Source organism: Vulpes lagopus, chromosome 9 (assembly GCF_018345385.1).
Source record: "Vulpes lagopus strain Blue_001 chromosome 9, ASM1834538v1, whole genome shotgun sequence".
In the NCBI taxonomy this organism is placed as follows: domain Eukaryota; kingdom Metazoa; phylum Chordata; class Mammalia; order Carnivora; family Canidae; genus Vulpes; species Vulpes lagopus.
The window spans coordinates 7,419,037-7,442,018 of record NC_054832.1 but is presented as its reverse complement, the minus strand read 5'-3'; the positions used below and the strand labels follow the sequence as shown (position 1 = coordinate 7,442,018).

The 22,982-nt window shown below is 48.2% G+C and overlaps 1 protein-coding gene across 9 annotated transcripts in view; it reads right to left on the bottom strand.

Moving 5' to 3' along the window:
- The window catches only part of ZFAT (zinc finger and AT-hook domain containing), a 274,158-nt gene that overhangs the window by 132,617 nt on the left and 118,559 nt on the right, over positions 1–22,982 (bottom strand). For 8 of the 9 annotated variants that reach the window (XM_041769045.1, XM_041769044.1, XM_041769042.1 and 5 more), the window contains 2 exons: positions 18,879–19,055; positions 5,397–5,648 (listed from right to left, as the gene is read on the bottom strand). In XM_041769045.1, the coding sequence (XP_041624979.1) occupies positions 5,397–5,648; positions 18,879–19,038 (412 nt within the window). In that variant the 5' untranslated portion in view covers positions 19,039–19,055. Of the gene's footprint in view, positions 1–3,907; positions 4,182–5,396; positions 5,649–18,878; positions 19,056–22,982 lie in introns of those variants that run through there. The other variant, XM_041769050.1, reaches the window with a different exon arrangement.

Genomic DNA, 22,982 nt, shown 5'->3' with positions numbered 1-22,982 from the left:
AGATGTGACCTAACTAATTACAGAGCAGAAAATAAATAGCGGAACCACGCAGGGTAGTTTCCAATAAGGTGAGTGTAAAAGACTGACAGAAGTACACTGAAATGAAATAAAATCTCCATCCATGGGGTGGAAATGAGACAGGTTTGAAGGCACAGATGTGGGACACCGCGGGGCTGGCCCCAGAGTGGGAGTCCAGAGGTGTGGGGTTGCACCCCGGCCCGACCTCGGATGCAGTCCTGGACTTCAACTTCCTCGACTGTAAACCTATGAAAGTGAGTCTGAAAAGGGGGTTTTCTGAGCCAATCTTAAAAGGTCACATACCACGTGATTAAAAAGATGTAAGATTTTTGAAATGACCAAATTACAGAGCTGGAGGACAGATCTGTGGTTGCCGAGGGTGGGAGCGGGGTGATTCTGCAGCAGAAGCATGGGTCCCCCTGAGTGACATGACACGGAGCTGCACACACACATCACGGTCTGCATCTGAGTCTGAGCACACACTGCGTAACTCCATACGATGCAACCACTGGGGGAAAACGGGTTTAAGGGCACCAGATTTCTCTACAATCTTTGCAACTTCCTGTGAATCTGCAATTATTTTCAAAATACAAAGTTTTACTTTTTAAAGACTTTGAGCCAGACCCTTATTATTTCTTCTCTGGACCCCAGGATTTGAAATAGTTTATCTCCCAATTTATTAAGATAATTCTTTTGCCCGTGTTTACTGATAGAACTGTCTTACTTTACGACTTTCACAAAACCACAATTTCCAGATGGATCCAAATCATGGGTAATAAAAGAGACCATACAAATCACAGAGGAATAGATAGAAGCATGTATTTTATTATTCTGGGGTATCGGTAAGTGTTCTCAGCTATGATGAAAAGGGCAAGAAATCTAAAAGGAACATTCGACAGGAGTGACAGTACAGATATTTAAAACTCCAGTGAAGCATGAAAGAAAACAAAGCAAGGCTACAAATGAAATGGAAAGACAAGGGATGCCTGGGTGACTCAGTGGTTAAGTGTCTGCCTTCGGATCCCGGAGTCCAAGATTGAGTCCTGCACCGGGCTCCGTGCAGTGAACCTGCTTATCCCTCTGCCTGACTCTGCCTCTCTCTTTCTCTCTCTCTCTCTCTCTCATGAATAAATAAATTTTTAAAAAAAAGAAATGAAAAGACAAACTGTGGAGAATATTTTCTGCACACACGACAACCCAAGGGAAGTAAGTAAAGGACACAGATGAGGAACACCCCAAATTACACACAAAGCACAAATCCCCAATAACTCTATAACCAGGTCTACTCATGACCACATAGACGCTAATACAAACTAAAGGGAACTGTCATCTTAGGAGATGGGCAGGGGTGAGGACAGACAATGCGCAGGGTGAAGAGGGCCCAGGAGGGTACAAGCCAGTGTTGGGAAGGGGAGCGGCGGATGCTGTCTGCAGGGAAGCTTGGCAACGTACATGCATGCAACAGAACGTAAAATATGCCCCTACTGGCCCAATAATTATATTACTAGGTATTTGCCTAAGGCAATAATAGCACGACTACAAATATAATAATAAAATTAAAATGCATGCTTAAGACCAGTCACCTGTGTTGTTCTTGTTGTTTTAATCAGGGAGAAAAATTAAGACCAATCTTGAATGCCAATAGACTGGAAACCGGTGAAGGAAAATGTATGGCCTCCATGTATGGTGAAATGCTGGGTGGCCTTTAAAAATGACAGAAATCTCCATTTACTGACCGTTTGGGGTCAGGAAGCATTGCACAGTCCCTGCAATGAGGCAGGTTTGGAACCTGGGCCTGCCACTTAACAGCTGTGTGGTCTAAGCAAGCTTTAGAACCTCTCTGTGTCTCAGTTTCCCCTTCTGTAAAGTGGGAAAAACACCAGTGTCTACTTCTAAAGGTTGCTGTGACCTAAATGACCTAACAGCTGTAAGACAGTGAGTATCCAGAGAGAGCTACAGAACAGCTTGTGCAATAAAAAATACTGACATGAAAACTTCAATTGGCCACATTGGGGGTGGGGGGGTTAAAATCACAGAACATGATGCATGGCCCCATAAATAATAATATATGTGTACACACAGCTGAGCAGGATCTTTCTTCTCTTTTTTATATGGTTTAATAGTCAATCCCCCTAGGCAGTGAGTTTCTGGATTACTGTTACTTTCCTCTTAGTATTTTCTATATCATCCCAGGTATTAAAAAAGAAAAAAAAAGTCAATATCCAATAGGCACCATCAGACACTTTTGGAATCTGAACTGGTGTGAGCTTTCGGGGCAGGGTGAGGAGCGGGGGGGGGGGGGGTGACAATAGTAATATACTTTCTGACCCAGGAGTTATATTTCTAGGGATTTCTCCTACAAAAATAACAGTTATAAGTCTACAAATCCACATGTACGTGGGTGTGTATACACATGCACACACACAGACACACACACACACGTATATATGCATATAGAAAGATTTATTAAAGCAATATTTACAACAGCAGAAGATTGGAAATAGCTTAAATTTCATCAATTGCAAACAACAGGACACAGAAAAAGTAATGCCGTAGGGTTCCAGGGAAAGATCCTTGTGTTGAGGGTCTTGAGAGGACTTTGCACTTTACTCTGAAGGGGAGACACTGAAAAACTTTGTTTCTGGAAGAAAACCCTGAGGGCAGTGCAGAACATCCACAGATCTGAGTGAACTCCTCAGGCTGCATCCAAGTTAGATCCAGGTCTGACCTCTGGAGGAAGAAGCAGCAGGAATGCTTTGCAAAAGAGATCCCTGATTTCCAGCCATAACTGTACAAAAAGCCCCGGAGTCTCCCAGAAGGAGTCTGACAGGATGAATCATGTGAAGGCACAAAAACAAAACAGATCCTCAAGAAGACAGCACTGAATGATGAGAGAGATTCAGATTCTCGGGCAGGCAGGAACAAACAGAGCCGCTCTGAAGGCTACAGCTGGCCCTTCTGATTAAAACGCAACCACCATGGGGAATGCAAACGGGTGCAGCCGCTCTGGAAAACAGCATGGAGGTTCCTCAGACATTTAAAAATAGAACTACTCTATGATCCAGCAATCACACTGCTGGGTATTTACCCCCCAAAAATACAAAAACAGTAATTCAAAGGGATACATGCACGCCTATGCTTATGCTTACAGCAGCGTTATCTAAAAGAGCCAAACTATGGAATCAACCCAATCGTTCACCGACAGATGAATGGATAAAGGAGGTGTGGTCTATATACACACATTGGAATATTACTCAGCCATAATAAGAATGAACTCTTGCCATCTGCAGGGATGTGGATGGAGCTAGATGGTACAATCAATGCTGAGTGAAACAGAGAAAGACAAACACCATATGATTTCACTCCTGTGTGGAATGGTAGAAACAAAACAAAGGGGAAAAAAAAAGAGAGACAAACGAAAAAGTAGATCCTTGCTCTAGAGAACACACTGATGGTCACCAGAGGGGAGGTGGGTGGTGGGATTCGGGAGGGCGGTTGTGGTGAGTACCCGGACATGTGTGGGTTTGCTGAATCCCTATGTTGCACGCCTGAAACTAATGTAACAGTTACCCATACTGCGATTAAAGTAATAAACACAATGCAACCACCATTAACCATTTGTGGGAAGAAAAGGAGGGAGGGAGTAATGCATGGCATGGGAACAGCTCCATAACCCAGGGCCAGTGGGTGACAAATCCACCAGAAATTAGTCCTTCGGGGGCAGGAAGGTCCGTCCTAATCCTTCCTCCCTCAACCATCTCACTTGTAAAAGTATCCTTATTTGCCACATGGGCATTGGGCTCTGAGGCCAGAGCACTCCCCAGCTAAGTGTCTCACACGGTGATGACACGTGCTCTGCCCTGGGACAGCTGCCTCCCCGCTGACTTACCTCGTCTGAATGCTCGTATTGGCACTAGCCCATGCAGCCTAGAAAGGGGTTCACGTAGTCCACCCTGAGAGCAGTTCTCCATAGGACAGAATGACGTTTCATGTTCTCTATAGTTTGCACGGATGGTGGCAATGAGCCGTGGCCACCAACCAAGATGTTGGGTAAGCATCAGGTGATGAGTTATGCAATTATTCCTCCAATCTGTGCTGGGATTTTGCACACCAACAGTCTTGCTTCACTGCTGGGGGGTGTTTATAGTAAAGGACTTGAGAACTGAGGTCCACAGGCTAGGTCCCCTTGCTAACTGAAGGACCCTGGCCAGGCAAATGACCTGATTTCCCAGGATCTAACTATCCTTCTCTACAGGACAGGAAGGAGGACGACAGTACTGTTGGAAGAAAGTTCCAGCTAACATTTGCTGAGCCCGTTTCTTATGCAAGCACTGTTCTGAGCATTTTCTAAGTCTTGCCTTATTTAATCCTCAAAGCAACCATTTGTGAGAGTGCTGGGTTTTACTGCCATTTTACAGATGAGGAAATGGAGGCAGAGAGAAGCTGGTAAGGGCTGAAGCAGCTGGGATTCCCACCCAGACAGCTGTGTTCCAAAGCCGGAAGCATTTTAAACAGAGTAGTCTCCCACGTAATATCCTTAGCACAGCACAACACACTGTAAGAACTTCTTCAGTGGTCGGGCAGTCTGAAGACTCCCCAAGTGGGCACAAGAACCAGACGACAGCGGAGCCCAAGGCAAAGGGTCTCCCCAGTACCCCCCACCCAGGGCAGTGGTGCTTCATTTCCCCAGAAGGCTGCCCACGAGGTGTGCTCTAACACAGTGACGTCACACCCACTTCGGCCTCTTTCAGAAGCTGCTTCCATGTGGAGGCCTCACCAGGAACACGGGTGGAGGAAGCACTGATCCCCTTCAGCTGCTTCCAGGATGCCGCCACACTCAGGCCCTTGGCCTCCATTGGTCATCAAGCTTCATCACAGAGATGCTGAGCATCCTAACGTCTGCCCTCGTGCTCATACGGTCCCATCCATCCTCTGAGATGTCCTCCCTCAGCATCCCAGTGCCACCTGGCCCGTGACAGCAGGCTCCTCACGACTGCCCATTGGCTGCCCATCGGAATGCCGTCTCCCCACCGAGGGTTTATTCCCTGCTGACGTTCTGTGATGTGCAGCCCTGCTGTCGCACCCAGAATGTCAGCTCACCCAGGGAGACGCCGCGTCTCACCCTCTGTGCAGACCCCAGTGCACCCACTCAAGTACCCCCGGGACTTGCACTCCGTGGGCACCACCCAAGCAGGACATCTTCAACTCAGAGATGACTCACTGTCATGGTGACCGTTCCAAAACTAGGAACTCTCCCAAACAGGTGAGACTTGCGTGTAAGGGCTCGATTTCCCTGTCAAAACAGACCCAGGAAAGACTGCTGTCCGTCGTTCACATGTGTGGGGGAAACGGACGCGCTCGGCCCTCAGCGACCATACCTGCTTCTCCGTCCTCCTCGTCCAGGTTCAGCACGATGATGCAGATGTGCTTTCTGAGCTGGCGCGGGTTGGAGAACTTGCGGCAGCACTTGCTGCACTCCAAGCTGCCGGGGGCCAGGCTGCTCCCCTCCTCCGGGACCGGTGGACTGTCCTCGTTCGGACCCACGATGCTCTCCGCAAGCTCCTCCTCGGCGCTGGGCTTCTTCGTGGACCCCTTGGGCCTGCCTCTCTTCCTCTTCATGACCGAAAACTCTACCAAGGAAAGAAGAGAGCACAATGTCGTCACACGTGGCCACAGGGCAGGGCACACACCCAACCTCTGAATGTGGGAATGTGTTCAGTTTCGGGTTTTATGAAAAACAGAGTCTGACGTAGTGCCGGAAAGTACAAGCTGCAAACAGTATCTTTAGTGCTAATGTTTCTGCATCTACACACTAGCATGCACTAAATTTCCTTATATTCTGATTTAAAAATATGGGCAGCCCAGGGGCTCAGCGGTTTAGTGCCTTCCTTCGGCCCAGGGCGTGGTCCTGGAGTCCCAGGATCGAGTCGCACGTCGGGCTCCCTGCATGGGGCCTGCTTCTCCCTCTGCCTGTGTCTCTGCCTCCACCCCACCACCCCCCCCCCCCGTCTCTCATAAATAAATAAATAAATAAATATTTTTAAAAATATCGTTTGAGGAGAACCTGTGCACATCTTCTCTTATAAAGCGGGGATGGTTCTAAACTGTGACCGGCAGCCCCCTGGCTCACAAATCAGACTCCTAAAGAACCCCTAACTCCATTAACACCCTGTTCTCAGAATGTGCTTAAGGACTTCTGTGCAAAGGATTCGCAAAGGCTGCTTAGCTTTTCATGCTCTTAACGAGCTACACGACTATTCAGATTATTTCAAGGCATCATAATTATTACAGCCAAATTGTTCTGATAAAACAGAGAAAAAAATAATTACAATCTAAATCTACCAATTACAGGACTAAAGACAACAGCCGTATTTTTCGAGTTTCCTAGCGACCTAGTGAGTTAAATGGCACGCGCTCAGAGCTGCTGCAGAACAAGTTTCAAACCGTTTTTCAACTTGTGTTTCTTAATTAGCCCTCATTTTTAAGACACTGATCTCCAGAATGAAAGTGGGAATTAAGATGGGTGAGTGGGGTCGGGAAGCATCGTGCTGCTGGGTGCATGAAGAGGGAGTGGCCGGTCCCAGGTGATGTGACCTGACAGGTATCCTGAGAGACGCCAAGCAGGAAACCAGCACAGACTGTTAGTGGCCTATCTGCCGAGCATTTCAGCAGTCGTCCAAATCTGAGCTGCAGAGGAAAGGAGGGGGTCCTGGCTCCAGCAGCATCCTGGGAATATGGTCAAGTACAGAATGAGATCTTCAGACCGTCTCCCTGCTCTAAGGCCACCAGTCTGCACAGGTAGGCATCCCCACACTGCCCACTGCTACCCCCATGAAGACCCTTTAAGTAGGTCCTTGTGCTCCCACATCAGACAGGGAGACCAGAGGGGAGGGGGCAGGATGGTTCTGGAGCAGAGTCTGCAGGGAAAGAGTGGCATGGCAAGTGTGGGCTCTGGACACAGGAGCCTGCTTTGACACAGGGTCCCCAAGAACTCAGGGAGGTCATGCACCAGAATGGGGAAGACCTGGGGGGTAAGGGGGGGGGACCTTCTGGGGGCAGAGCTTCTGCAGAGCTGCAGTGCCAAGGGTGGCTCAACACTGAGCAAGAGACACAAACCAGAGCCCTCCTCGGCCAGGGCAGCCAGCACAGTGCACCGTGACCGCCTCCCTGCTATGTCCGGGGGCGTGCTGGAGATGGGGTGGGGGCAGGGGAGGGAAAGTGCTTAGCAACAGGAAGGCAGACAGAGACCAGATCAAATGAACAAGGGCGCAGGACCCTTGGATCTCACTGTCCGCAATGGATTTTCCCGAGGAGAACAACAGCTGTGTGGACACAGGCCCACTGCCACGTACAGGAGGCTGGAGCGGGTGGCAAGGAAAGAAGGACAACCTGTTTACCTCACAGCCACGGAAACTTCTCTCCTTGCTAATCTTCCCCCCAGCATGTACTTGTGCAAATTCCCGAAGCGGCAATGAACAGCAGAGCAGCAGAGTGAACGGCGGGACCGTCGTGCAAGTCCGCGGCCTGGGCCCAACCTCCCCGAAGGCCTGGCAGGCTGCCGGGCGCACATCAGCGCTCCTCCACTGAAGCGCCGAAGGACGCAGCCGTGTGAAGGAGCAGCCTTACCCCGGGTGCTCTGCCCTCTGCCGCTGGGGGTGACCTCTGGGGCCCAGAACGTCCCGCCTGACAGGTGGACTGCCCGTCTGCCTGGGGCTGGGGCCGCCGACAGTCTAACAACGGGCCTTACGCCTCGGCTCCGCAACAAGTCAGACCAGTTCTGAGCTCGGGAGGAACCGGAGAACAGAGGTGCTCCCCCGAACCCCTGGGAGGAGCGAGGGACTGCAGGCCAGCCACGGGGTCGGTGGGTCATCGAGGTGGACGCCGAAGGCTGGGCGAGCATCCCTGGTTGGAAATACTCAAGTCCTGTCACATAATACAGCAGGGAGAAGGCAACGGCGTCCAGGACTCCACGGGGACAGGAGGAGGACAGACAGCTCCGCGTCCAGAAGCCCCCCAGTCCCAGACTCGGCCCGTGCATCTCTCCCTACACACGGTGTTTAACAGGGTACTCGTAAGGGTGCTTTTCTAAGTTCTGTGAACCATTCTAAGCCACTTCTGGGACTGGAGGGAGTCCTCAGGGTCCCCTGAATTCGCAGCTAGCTGGTCAGAGCGATGGTGGCCCGAGGGACTCCCAAGCCTGTGGCGGGGTCAGCAGTCTCATGGGCAACTGTGCCCCTAACTGGGGTTCAGCACACTCTCTGCGGCAGGGCACCCCGCGTCCTGTCCTCAGAGATGCGCCCAAGCACGTGCCAGCAACCATGGCGCACAGGGTGCGAGCAAGGCTCTGCCCCGTCCGCGTCTCTCCCCCCAGACGGGGGACTCCCTGCAGGCCGAGCCCGCGTCCTGACCACCTGGTACCCCCGGCAGCGGAGCTGCTGTCCTGCACAGCGGCACCAGCACATCTCCGAGGGCTAAACCGATGAGCAGCGCGCACAAGCCGGCTGTCAAGGAAGAAACACAGAATCAGCCCTGAAAGCTTTGGAAATCCTCTAACACGACGGTGACAAAACTAATCTTACATCTTGCTACATCCATAATGCAGCTGCTCAAGACCAATTAGTTAGCGAAAAATGAAATATTCATAAATGAACTCGGAATAATTTAAAAGCACTGAAAACGAGTTGCTGCTGTCAACTACAAACATTTTACAGAACTGCTGAGAACTGTGGAAGTGGGCAAGGGAACTCCTGCAACCTCGTAATCAAAACTCCGGGATGGGCTTACCTTCCGTTCCCCTTCCTCCTCCATGAACTCTCTCCTTCGGCCAAACTGGGTGCTCTGTGGTTTGTCCTAAAGACATTTGCCCACTATACCCCCTCTCTGTTCTTTGTCACCTAGACCCCTACACACGGCCCCCGGACCACAGCCTCCTGCTCCCCTCCTCCTCTGCCTGCAACCCTTGTCTCACTGCTGAGCCCTTGCTCTAGAACATTCCATTGTTCACAACACTCAGACCTCTGAGGTCTCTAGGTCGTCACATGGCCCAACACGTGCACGCATGCACACAGAGCGGGGCTCTCTCTCAAGTGCTCAGCAATGTTCTAGACTTCCCTAAATTTGCACCGATAATCTCGGTCTCCTTGTACGTACCTGTACTGCTTCCCCCATCCGCACCCACCTCCTGCACCCCAGTCAGACCCCAAGCCCCCACTCAAACCCTCAGGTCCTCCTCCAGGCGGCCATCCCAGCTGCTCTCGTGTGGACAGTGGGAGGCACACGTGGCATACACGCCGCTGACAGAGCCTCCTGCCTGCGTGCTTCCCTGTCTCCCCACCTGTTACACATCCGGAGGCTAAATTCCCAGAGCCCAAGGATCGCAATCAGAGCTGGAGATGTAGGAGACACTTTAAGAAGTCAATACACGTTGTTTGATGGCAGGAAAAGAAGCCATTTCCCGTGTCCAGTTTCCAAAAGGAAAAAAGAGGCGAGCCACCACACATCCTTTCAATCCTGCCCCAACGCCACAGTTTGGGGACACATCCTCACAAGCAGAGAATCATCCTTGCAGATCCAAGGCCAAAACTAGCAATGGACAGGAAGAAATCAGCCAAAGGTCGTTAAATTCAATCAAAAGACAACATGAGCCCTGTGATAAAAACAGCCCCACGTTACTAAAAATCTAATAACGTAAGCTCTTTATTTGCACATCACTCAAGTGTGCAAGGCCTTTTCCGAGTCCTTATCTCATTTTGTCCCCATAAAAACCCTCGGAGATGGATGTAGAAATGTAATTTCCTCAACAGGAAGAGAAATAAGGGACTTCAAGGTTCAAGGGTCTTGGCACATTTTCTGGAATCTGCTGCTGAGCTCACAGAGCCAGGGCCCCAGCTCTCTCCGCCGGGTCACAGAGCCCTCGGGTCGGCTCTGGACACTGAAAGGAGCCAGTGCTGCAGCGCAGAGAACCCGAGTGGGGAGACGGGCCTCCCCAAGCTAAATCCCCCCCAAGCTGCTGTTTCTGGTATGAAAAATAAACACAAAACTGTGTGTTATAGTCACGGACAAATAAAAGCCATGCGTTAAAACGCTGAGCATAGTACTTAGAAGGTGGTCAGTAAGTGGCAAGTGCTTATTACTGCGGCCATAGTCATTAAAACTCTGACTTGGACTATCTGCCTGGAGCAACCATTACCTTCCCGACTTGGCCACTGCTGGATCAGGGGGTTCCTCGGGGCGCACCTGCTCTCGCACCTCACGGCACCCTCCCCTTGATTTCTTCATTTTAAAGGTTCTCACGCACCAAGAAAGTCAGTATGGAATTAGGGGCGTAATACACATTCCATGATGCCGGAGACCAGGGATAAAGCCAGCACCCTCACTGTGCAGCTCAACCCAGTCACGCCAACTCGAGAATTTAGGCAAATCCTGAAACTCTAACGCGGCTGGGCCCGACAGTCAATCTCCCTGACATTTACTTCCAACAAGCCCAGGAAGCAAAGGGAAGACAATGAATTATTTATCAGAAATGAGGAAGTGTGAGCCTTTGAGGTTGATGGGGAATGCAGCGTCCCCCTGGCGGGACAGACTGCAGCCAGCCCTGAACCACAAGGCGCCAGGGAGGCCGGAGGCACCCACGCCTGCTCCCTGTGGATCTCCCAGCAGCGATGGGGAAATGTCACACAACACGGGATAATGAGGAAGCCCGTACAGCTCCGGCACCAGGTGAAGCACGTGCATTTCTCCATCCGGTCTCTGTGGGAAGCATCAGAGTCACTCCCATTGTACAGAAAAGGACGCTGAGGCTTAAGAAGATTAATTAAGCTGCCTCCCCCCACCCCACGACACAGTACAAAGTAAGCGGAATGCAAGGCTCTGACCCCACTGTTTGCCTCGGAGTCGGTGAACTTCACATTTATGTCAGTGCAGTGAATTTCAGAGCACAGGAATAATACAATCTGACCTCTCCTCTAAGCTCTGCAGGAAAACGGTGACAGGGTCACCCAGCTACAAGCCTCAGTGTGATCCAACTCCTGAACCAGACGACAGATGGATGAAATGGGAAGCAGGAGACTACAAAGTGCATCATGCACGTACCACATACTAAGGCATTACGTATTAACACGTATTTACCTCATAACCTTTTCAAGGGGAAAAAAAAAGGCCAGCATCTTATCTCCCTTTGACACTGACAAAAACCATTTGCCTAAGCCACTGGCAGGGCCTCCACAGTGCAGCCTGAGACCTGCAATGAGGTGCCATGGGGGGAGGGGAGGGGACCCGAGACCTGGGCCATGCTCCACGAGCCTGAGCTGAACCCTGTAGCACCGGCTGTGCCAGCCCTGATCCCATTTTATGCTTGTTCTCCCACAAAGAAAGCCCGTTACTAACCCACCAGCCTGGAATGAGGGCACCTCTTTATGATCCGCACAAAAGCACCCCATGTGCCAGCCACAGCCATGGCGATCACATGACAGTTCCAGGAATGGAACCTGAGTCTCTCTGAGCCCGAGATGGGTGCTCTTTAACTACCCCCACGCCGCCTACCTGTGTAGATTAGAGGGCTCAGGTTGCAGTGCTTTCTGGAACACTGAGTACAACATGCCTGTGTACACTCAGAACGACCCCATGTGGGGGTGCCTGGGTGGCTCAGTTGGTTAAGTGGCTGCCTTCTGCTCAGGTCATGATCTCAGGGTCCTGGGATGGAGCCCCACATCAGGCTCCCAGCTCAGCAGGGAGTCTGCTTCTCCCTCTGCTGCTCCCCCTGCTTATGCTCTCTCATGCATGCTGTCTCTCAAATAAATAAAATCTTAAAAAAAAAAAAAAAATGACCCTATTTGTGGTAGCTGTCCAGAAAAGACAGCACAGAGGTTTAGATTTAGATGCCAACTTCCTGTGGGAAGCCTCTGTTCACCCTCGAACTAGACTCTGTGACCCCCGTTGTAGTGGCCCATCCTCTATCCCAGAGACGTGCTTTGCCTGCTGTCCTGCACGACTGCCTCTTTGCCCACCTGCACCCACCAAGCAGGAGGGAGACCCAACAGGAAGAGCGCCCCGTCCTCCCCCTCCAGATCAGCACCTAGCACAGTGCCCCAGCATAGAACAGACGGGGTTTACTGAATAAAGAAGTGGGGTGGGAGGGAAGGCAGAGAGAAAAATGAGAGAAGTTTCTACAGAAGGTCTGAAAGGGGAAGAAGATGGAAGAGTCCAAATGAGGCCCTCGGCGAACCCGTGTAGGCCGGGCTGCAGCACGCCCACCTGCCCCAGCTGCCACTGGATGAACAAACATGCGCGTGCACCCTCACCCACCACTCACACCCAAACATGCACCCACGCACGTTCTCAGACACCATCACACACTCACACACACACACACATTCTCTCCATGAGGCAATTCTTCCTTGGACCACAGCCAGAGATCTGATAGGGAAGAGAGGAGAAAATGAAAGGTTCTTAGGCAGACCACTTCCTACATGAGCAAAAAAGATTAAAAGGCTATAAAATAAACCAAAGGATTTAGGAACCTTCATGTTATAAAGAGAGACCAAAATAATAAATCAATTACCACTCAGTTAAAGGTTTAATTAAACCATTTCAAGTATCTCTCAACTTAAAATGAATTGTGAAGGTTAAACCTGAATAGAAATTATCAGAGAGAAACTAAGCTTCTAGAAGCTTCAAATTTTACAGACTCGCACAGAGAGAAAAAGGAGGACTTGGAGTTCTTAATGAAAGACTTTTGAAAAAATTTTCTCGTATTAAGAGTCTGAGTTTAATTAAAGTCTTAAATACTTTTAAAAATTAAACTGTACAGGCAACTAATCTTCCAGGATACACACACACAAAAGAGAGGAAATGTGTTCAAGAAAAATTTAAGTCAAAAGTAAATTAGTTAATAAAGGAAAATAATTTTTAAAGTAGCTTCGTAGTAAGAGTCTGATTATGCCCAGAGCAGTACAAGAAGAGGCAAATGCCTCAGAGCAGCTGGGCCCAGATCCCACCCTCCCACCTACTAACTAGGTAACCGTGTGTTCTTGTAACTCTTCCAGTCTCTGACCCACATATTCCTCAATTATAAAATCTGGGCATCAGTAAAGAAATGGAAGACACGGACAGCACCATACACCAACAAAATCTAACACGCATCTATAAAAACATGCCACCATCAACAGCAGACTATAAATTCTTCTCAAATACGCATAGAATGTTCTCCAAGATAAACCACATAAGTCATGTCTCAAAAAATGTGTAAATCATACAAAATATGTGGACTGAAATTAGAAATAAAAAATTCATACAAGTGAATAACCAAAAAAAAAGGGAAAAAAACAATTAAAAAGTGGGCAGAGTACCTGAACAGACATTTTTCCAAACACGACATCTAGATGGCCAACAGACATAGGAAAAGATGCTCAACATCACTCATCATCAGAGCAATGCAAACCAAAACTACAATGAGATACCACCTCATACCTATCAGAAGGGGTATTATTAAAAAGATGGGAAATAACAAGCGTTGGCGAGGCTGTGGAGAAAGGGGAACTCTCTCACACTGTTGGTGGCAATGCGACCTGGTGCAGTCACTCTGGAAAAGTGTGGAGTCTTCTCAAAAACTTAAAAATAAAGCTCCCCTACGATCCAGAAATTCTACTTGTAGGTATTGAAGGAAGCAAAAACATTAATTTGAAAAGATATGTGCACATCTTCATTCTTGGCACCATTACTTACAATAGCCAAGATAAGAAAGCAGCCTAAGTGTCCACTGATAGATGGGGAAAAAAAGATGTATTATATGTGTTATATGTGCGTACACACAAACACAGGAACTCACACACACACTGGAATATTTCTTAGCCATAAAAAAATAATGACATCTCACCATTTGCAACAACACAGATAAACCTAGGGAGTATTACGCTAAGTAAAGTAAGTCCGAAAGAGAAAGATAAATGCCAAATGATTTCACTTATATATGGAATCTAAAAAACAAAGAAACAAAACAGAAACAGACTCATCGTTATGGAGAACAAACTGGTGGTTGCCAGAAGGAGAGGGATGGGGGATGGGGTGGGGATGGGGGATGGGGGATGGGGGATGGGTGAAGTACATGAAGGGGAGTAAGAGGTACAAACTTCCAGGTAAAAAATAAGTAAGTAATGAGGATGAAAAGTACAGCACAGAAGGGGCAGCTGGGTGGCTCAGTCGATTAAGCTTCTGCCTTCAGCTCAGGTCATGATCCTGGGCACCTGCTGGGCGTGTGTGAAGTCTGCTTCTCCCTCTCCTGCTTACCCTTCCCCCTGCTCCTGCTTTCACTGATGCTCTCTCAAGTAAATAAATGTTTAAAAAGTCTTAAAAAAAAAAAAAAGGGAGAAAAGTACAGCATAGGGAATATAATCAATGATATTGTAATAACTTCAGGGACAGGTGGTGACTAGAGCCACTGTGGTCATCATCTCACAATGTATAAGAATATCGAATCACTATCTGTACATCCTGACACTAATGTAATCATGTACACCAATTAAAATTTAATTTTAAAAAAGAAAAGTAAGAAAGAACAGAAAAAAAAAATCTGTGCAACTCAAGAATACATGGAAATTAAATGGCATTCCTAACTAACTAATGGGTCAAAGAGGCTATCATCAAGGAAATTAGGAAATATGCTGAGATGATCAAAAGGAAAACGTGACATACAAATGTCCGTGGGATGCAATGAGAGCAGGCTTCACAAGGCTGTAAGTGACTGTGTGAGATACAGAAAGATCACCAATCTCTTCCAACCCAAGAAACCAGAGAAAACAGAAGCAAACGAAATGCATAGCAAGCAGAAGGGCAAGAAATAAAAATAAAAATTAGAGTGTAAAGAGATTAAAGAGAAAAACAGAAGATAAAATTTAAAAACTGACAAACTTTTAGCTAAACCCACCAAGAAAAAACAGGTAAAACTCAAGTAGCTAAAATCAGGAATGAAAGATGGAACATTACCACTCATCTTACAAAAAAAAAATGTTTTTAATTCTCAGGGATACTATGAACAAGTAATTATATGCCAACAAATCAGATTACTTTGATGAAATGGAAAATTTCCTAGGAGGACACAAAGTACTAAAAGGAATTCAAGGGGCACCTGGGTGGCTCAGTGGTTGAGCGTTTGCCTTTGGCTCAGGGCATGATCCTGGGATCGGGTCCCACATCAGGCTCCTTGTAGGGCACCTGCTTCTCCCTCTGCCTGTGTCTCTGCCTCTCTCTGTGTGTCTCTCATGAATAAAAAAATAAAATCTTTTAAAAATAGGAAGTCAAGAAGAAAGAGAAAGTATTCATCTCAAGCAAAGAAACTGAATGGGTAATCCAGAAACTTCCCACCAAGAGCCCAAAACTAAAGGGCTTCACTGATGAATTCTATCAAACATTTAAGAATTAACACCGACACTTCAAAAATCTTCCAAAAAACAGAGGAAGGGACACTTCCCAACTCACTGTGAGGCCACGACTACCCTGATTCCAAAAACCAAAGACATCAGAGAAATGACCCTACTGCTATCTCTGAATACAAACACAAAACTCTTCACCAAAATACTAGCAAACAAAAAAGCAAAAACAAACAAACAGAACAAAAAACTAGCAAACCAGCTCCAGCAGCACATGAAAAAGGATTATGCAATATGACCAAGTGGAATGCATCCCAGGAATGTAAGAGTGGTTCAAGGGTATGAAAATCCATCCACGTAAATCACCATATTAATGGAATGAAGGGGGAAGAAAAAAATCACATGGTCGTCCCCACTGAGTGATGGACCAGGGAGGCAGAGCAGGTGGGAGGACGGAGACTGGGTCGGGATGGTGTCCTGAGCAGAGACCTGCCCCTTTCATCACTAACATCAGTACCAAGGGCAAGGGTAGAAGTCAGCCCACGCGTATGCTAGAAAACACTGACGCACAGAATTCCAGGAGGAGTTCTATTCTGCGCTCTTACCGTTTACTCATTATTTATAAATGAAATGAAAAATTCAAATTATTTTTATCTCATTCACATTTCATTTTTAGTTGGAAGAAAATCTTAATAAGCAAAGCTGAATGAAAACAGAATTAAAGCTCTGTAACAACCTATCTCTAGGTTCTCGACCCGTTAATCCCTGGGACTTCTATCCGCCATATGAATTTTACAAGAGAGATTATCCATTCTTCTCAGTTTATAGATGCTCAACCCCAGAGGCAGGTACGGCAACATTCCAAGTTCCTGACTAAAGCTCTGGCTCCATCATCCGTTAAGCCACACTCTTTGGAAAGCCAAGGCATCTTAAGCCCTGAGCAGGACGGTGGCCATGGGGCAGTGGACATCGTCGGGGGTCCTCCAGTGAGGTCTTGGCAGACGAGCCTTAGCCCCAGAACGGGTGGCTCAACTGGGAGGGCCCTGGAATTAAACAGAACCTTTTATTTCCAGCCTTCCTAAGGCGTGATTGACAAACAAAAACTGCATATATTTAGGTTATACAATAGGATTTTTTAAGGTGTACAACAAGATGATTTAATATACATTATCATTGGGAAATGCGCACCACGACCAACAACAGCAACCATTTTTTTTCCTTTTGGTGAGAACAGTTATGACCTCCTCTGCCAGCAGCTTCGAGGATATAATACAGCACTGTTCACTGTAATCCCCGCGCTGTGCATTAGTTCCCCAGAACTCAACTCATCTCAAAGTTCGTACCTCTTGACTATGCTCTCCCCACTCCCCCCCCCCACTACCTGGCAACCACCGTCCTACTCTTTGGTTCTATGATTTCCGCTATTTTAGAGTCTACATATAGGTGAGATCACGCAAATGTTCGTTTTTCTAAGTGTCCATCTTATTTCACTTAAGGTAAAGTCTTCCAGATTCATCCATGTTGCAAATGGCATGATTTCCTCCTTTGTTGAGGCTGAATAATGTATGTGTGTGTGTGTGAGAGAGAGAGAGAGGCACCTTCTGTATCCGCTCATCTGCTGACAGACCCTTGGGCCGTCTACTGTGAATGAAGCTGTAGGGAACACGGGGGGGGGGGGGGGGGGGGGGTAATCTCTCTGCAATACTGATCTCATTTCCTTTGGATATATTTCCAGAAGTGAGATTGCTGGATCATGCAGTGATTCTATCTTTACGTTTTGAGGAACCTCCCCACTGTTTTCCGTGGTGGCTGCACCAGTCTGCATTCCCGCCAACAGGGCACAAGGGTCCCGTTTCTCTACATCCTCGCCAACACGTGTGATCTTGTCTTCCCGAGGTCAGCCAGTCCAACGGGGGTGGGGTGATCGCTCACTGCAGTTTTGATTTGACCTTCCCTGATGGTTAGTGACACTGAGCATCTTGTCATGCACCTGTTGGTCATCTGTATGCCTCCTTAGGCAAAATGCCTGTTGAGGTCTTTTGTCCATTTTTAATCAGGCTACTGGGCAGATTCTGAATGCCAAATGGCCCTCCCCCCTCCCCTCCTCCCCAAAGCAGAGACTCAAAAGGACACTATTCGGTTAAGATGTGATTACGTGTAACTGCCCACCTCAGACCTGCTTTCTCGAAGTGGGGAGAGGCCAGTCCCTCTCCCAAGGCCCGTGATGGGGCTGACACACCATGGACCCACCACGCTCGGCTGCTGGAGAGGAAGACACGAACACTCCACCCTCCTCCTCATTCGCCACCACTGGTTTCAGGTGCCCGGTTTTCTCAGTTTCATCTTTCGCCAGTAACAGTATCCAGCAGCACTTCTCCTAACTTCTCAACAACTCAATCCTCTGTCAGGTGTATTTCTCTGAGCTCCCTGGGAATGGCCAGAGGGACTCATTAACCAAAACATTTTTTGTCTGGAGTCTCTCCTTGTTAACGATGTCAGACAGATGATCAATAAGCCAGCCTGCTTAGAAATGCCAGCCTGAATATTCCCAGGAAAGAGCAATTGGTTATCAGTGTGGCTAATGAATCCTGTGATGGAGCTCTCATGGCCACGGACTGTTCTGGCTGTTGTCGCTCATCATATAAAAATAGTTTTATGGAGGCTTTTTTTCTTCTTTAACTGTTGTTTGCAGCTATTCCTCGTGTAGTACACATCTTCTTTGTCTGTGGGGACCTAATTACAGTGCCTCAAAGGTTTCTCTAATCCATCGCCTGCTGCATCTGATGCCATTCAGTGGGAGATGTCTGGACGCCGCCGACAAGATGGATCTCCCTTCGCACGCTCATTGTGAACCTGAAGGATTCTGTGCGAATCAAAGCTTTGCTATTTGAATCCTCATTCCAGGTTTACACGCTCAGTTCAGAAATGTGGTGTCTCGGGTTGTATAGTCTTATACATTAATCACGTATGTTGTAATAGCTTTCCTTTATTGTCTTCTGTGCCAGGCATCATCCGAGGTGCCACAGGTATATCCCCTGGCTTAATCCCCAGCGCCCACCTTGTGACAGGAGTATTTATCTTCATTTGTCCGATAAGCACAGTGAGGCTCAGAGAAGTCACGTCATCTGCTTCAGGTAATGCAGCTGGCGGGTCCTGGAGCTGGGTTAAACCCACACTCGTCTGACAACAGGCTCATGCTAACACCTCCCTTCATGCACTCACTCATTCCTTCCTTCCTTCCTTCCTTCCTCCTTCTACAACCAGGCACTGGAGAAGCACCCATAGACGCCGGGTATAGTGAATTCAAAAACAGGATCTTATTTGAGTGGACCTATAATTGGACAATTATTAACTGTGGGAAATGTGAATGTTCTGGGTTTCTGTGCCTGCCAAACAGGAACCTTAGCATCAAAGCACATGTGAGCAAATCAACACCATCATCATCAAGGGGCACATCCGTGGCCGTGGCCCCCTCACCCGGTACCCCAGGTCTCTTACCATCTCCGCTTTTGCTGGGGTTGGTGGGCTCAGGACTACTCAGAGGTCTGAGGGGAATGATGATTTCATCAACGTTAACCCCTTCTTCTGCGTGCTTCTCAGAAACGTGGGAGAGCAGCTCCGACTGGTTGGGTGAAAAAAGGTTACAACATTTGCACATGAAGATAGCCGTGTTTTCTGTAAGAAAAAAAAGCAAACTATGTTATTTCATCTTAACGAAAACAACAATTGCTTCCAGTCGCCAAGGAAAAATACTTAAGGCTGCCCTTTTGGGCCACAGTCAGCCTCCAACAGACTGTGTTGCTCTCATGGACACCTCCACGCCCACCGGGCAGCTCACTTCTCTAACTTCTAATCCCTCCCACCCTCCGCCCTCCCCGTCTGACAGCCCAGATTCCAGCATCGACCTGGCAAGGTAAAAGAACAAGCAGGGAACTGCAAAACCAAAACCCAAGCTTCAAATGAATGAACCTCGCTGACAGCAATTAAGCGCTCTAGCTAGCCTCTCTCAAATTAGGTACAAGGGAAAATTGATCAAAACAGCATTTCTCAAGAGCCAAGACACCTTTCACTGGCTGGCACAGAAACTAAACACAAGAAGAATGGGAAGCTGTTGATTTATTTAAGCACTTAATTCCTAACTAAAAGCATTACCACCATTCACAAATATTTACTAATAGTCCACTAGGTTCATCCCATAATACTAGGCAGGAAGACGTGATGGGAAAAGGTTCCCTTCTAAGATAATTGTCGGTACATGCAAAAATATTAAATTTAGGAGCAAAAAACTAATTAAAAGCTAGATTTTTTTTTTTAAACAATGCAAAGAAGAGTTGGTATGATGGAAAGGACAGTGGCTGTGAAGCCAGACAAACCGGATTCCGTTCCCAACCCCAATGCCAACTGCTGTAAAGCTGGGCGATCTTCGACACGTAGCAATGACCCATCGGCTGCTGGGACGTAACAGCGGATGCAGGTACCAAGCCCGCTAGGCAGTGGGAACGCTGTACACCACAGCCCTGACTCAGTCCAGCAGGCCAACATTTAAGCGCTGTTACTGCTTTAAAATTCTCTAAAGGGGAAGCCCGTACCCACGGGCCACCCTGGAAGGACACTGGATACGCGGTGTAAACTGAACCCAACCCCTCCCACCCAATGAGAGTGTTCCAGTAACTTCTGTGTCTTTCTCCAGACCTCCAATTCTTCCTCTTTACTACAGAGGAAGTAGTTTGTTTGTTTGTTTGTTTTTTAAACCTTTGCTACAGGTTTATTTTCCCATCTTAAGACAAAGAATCTTTCTTGAGCTCCACTCCCTTGCTCTCCCTCATCCCATTATCCTTCTCCTCTTTACAGCAAGAGTCCCCTACAGAAAGAGGAGACAGGAAAGGCAGGCGGTGGGCCAACCTGACGTTGCTCCCGTGAGGAGAACCCTGCAAGGCACTGGAGCCGCAAGTACAATCTCCCTTTGGATCCAAGAGAAGGGTTCCTCCGTGAGCAAGCAGGTGGAGTAGTGACCTAAGAGGATTTTTCCCTACCAAACAACACAGGAAACAGAAATTTAACAAAGCAGAACATTGCTTCATCAATGAAAATCTCTCCTGAATACCGTCAATCGATATTTTATTTTTTTCCAGGAAATGCTTTATTCCCGAGGAACCCAAAAGGCTTCCCATTCAAACAACACGGGATTACAGAAATGGTTCTTTTCTTCATATGAGGCTATGTTGTTTTCAACGAGCTTCCTGCTGACCCTGCATTGATCCCACTGATTTAGGTGAAAAAGGATCTGGAAAGCCCCTTCCACGGGCAAGGAAACTGAGCTGAGAGAGGAGAGCAGCTTGCCCAAGTCACCGTCGGGAGGAAGCAGAGACCAGACTCTTTGCCACCTGCTCTTTACATGAGCAGTGTCTGTCTGGCTACGCGCCCTGAGTGGAGTTCCTTCCAGTTGGGATAACTACTCACCGTGATGCCCAACAGCGTCTGAAATGAAAATCATCCCCAAAGAGCATGATCCCAGAATCGCCCATCAATTTCTTTCTCGGTCATTCCAGCCCGTACCGCGCAGTGGCCACAGGCAGGCCCCCTGCAAGCCCCACGGCACAGAGGTGGCCCCAGCTACGTGGGCCACATGGACACATCACGGCACAGCTGCACTGTACGGGTTCTGTGAAACTACTTCCCAGCAGACCTGTACGTGGTGGTACTGACTTCTGTGATGCTCTCAGGAGAAAGAGAATTCTGTGACACTTAACTGAGCAGAACTTTTGGGGACCACGGAGTTATTGTGAGCGGTCTCCACTCACAGGCACGCCAGGCACTGTGTGGACAACAAATGACTCAAACTACTTTTGCATCTACATATGACACAGGGGTGGAGGGGACTGTAAGTTGCCAGCTACCACCCGGCTATTCCACACCCCGGAGGACGGGCTGGCATCTGGCCTTGGCCCCCGTGCTTCCCAAGTGCCTGCAGGGTGTCCGCCCCATTAGACAGGCAGACAAGACCTGGGGGCCCCAGGTGTGGGCAGAGAGAAGGACACGTGACCCATGACACCCATCACTTCACTGAGGGTGTGGGCAAAAGCGAACAAGCATGACCCAGGAGGTGGAGGGGCTGACCTCTCCTCGGCCACGCGGCCACGGAAGCACAGTAAAGGTGGAAGGCAGCTTCACCTGAGCCAGGCCCAGCGTCTCCATGGTGCCACGTGGCCCTTCCAAGGTCACCGCCAACAGGACCACACAACCCCCAAGCTGTGCCAGCGGTTGGGCTCTGTTTCACCACCAACCACACAATCTTGGTTTCTTTTTCTTTTTTTTTTTTTAATTTCATTTTTAAGTAATCTCTACACCCAACGTGGGGCTCGAACTTACAACCTTGAGGCCAAGGGTCGAAATGCTCTACCAACCGAGTCAGCCAGGCGTCCCGATGCAATCTTGTATTTAAGAGCAGCTGGTTCCGGAAGCCCAAAGAGAATACACAGTGTTCCCTCTTGAACAAAATCTGTGACTGTCCCCCAGGCCTCCAACCGGGGCGAGGGACGGAGGGAGGGGGGAACCGTGCACTCTTTGGAGATGCTCATAAAGCTGGGTATAAACAGCAAAATGCCAAGACATGCAAAGAAAGTGTCCAATCAGGATGCATCCCCCCAAATATTAAGAATTGTTATTCCACCAAAATAACAACAAAGGAGCTCTTTTCATTTTTTATAGTGGACTAACATGGAAAAATGTATCTTATACCCTAAAATATAATCATAATTATGTTGTCAGCTAATTCTGATAAAGATGCTATAATTTGGATGCATTTTTAGGTCCAATTACTATGCACTCGTCCTCAACAAAAGGATTCAAAGAGAAAACCACATGTTCGATACAAGGAAAATCACAGAAGTTTGGAGTTTGAGTGTTCCATTTCTATGAAATATTTGCCAGTTTTCAGGCAGCTACTCTGTACTATTAAAAAAGAGAATCTTAAAATAACTGCATGAACAAGTCCTCATTTCTGAATTCTGATTTGTAAGAACTCCTGGCCAGGAAGAGCCACATCCTGCCCATGACCTCTGATGCCCACCTGCTGACCTCCACCCTACCTGGGGACCCAGGGATGAGGGAGCCTCTGACCTCACTCCCTGAAGAAGGTCATGAACCAGAAGGTGCTCATAGGTCCCGGCAGATTGGTCAGGCCCCTTCAACACTGTGGAGGTCACTGGGAACTACTAGGTCCCACTCCCTCCTCTGGCCACAGGCAGCACAGGTGTCAGCTGAAGCTTCCCTGCTCCTGAGGGGACCGCCCCCCAAATCTCAGGCCCTAGGCCCCAGCACATAATCCAGGGAAGCGTTTCCCTCCTGCTGTTGTTCTTTCTAAGTCCACCTCGTCTGGGAGGTCAAGGTGAGATGATCAAGAGTAGAATAAGGATTCAGGCATTCAGGGTCTCCTGGTCCTATAACAGTTTCCTCCTGTGATTATTATTATTTATTACAGAAGTTACAGTATGAATACATGCTCATTCTAAAACAGCTAAATAATGCAATACTCTATAGAATAGAGTACCATCCCCTTTGGAACAAGGGCATCACTGAACAATCTGGTTTGTATCCTTCTAG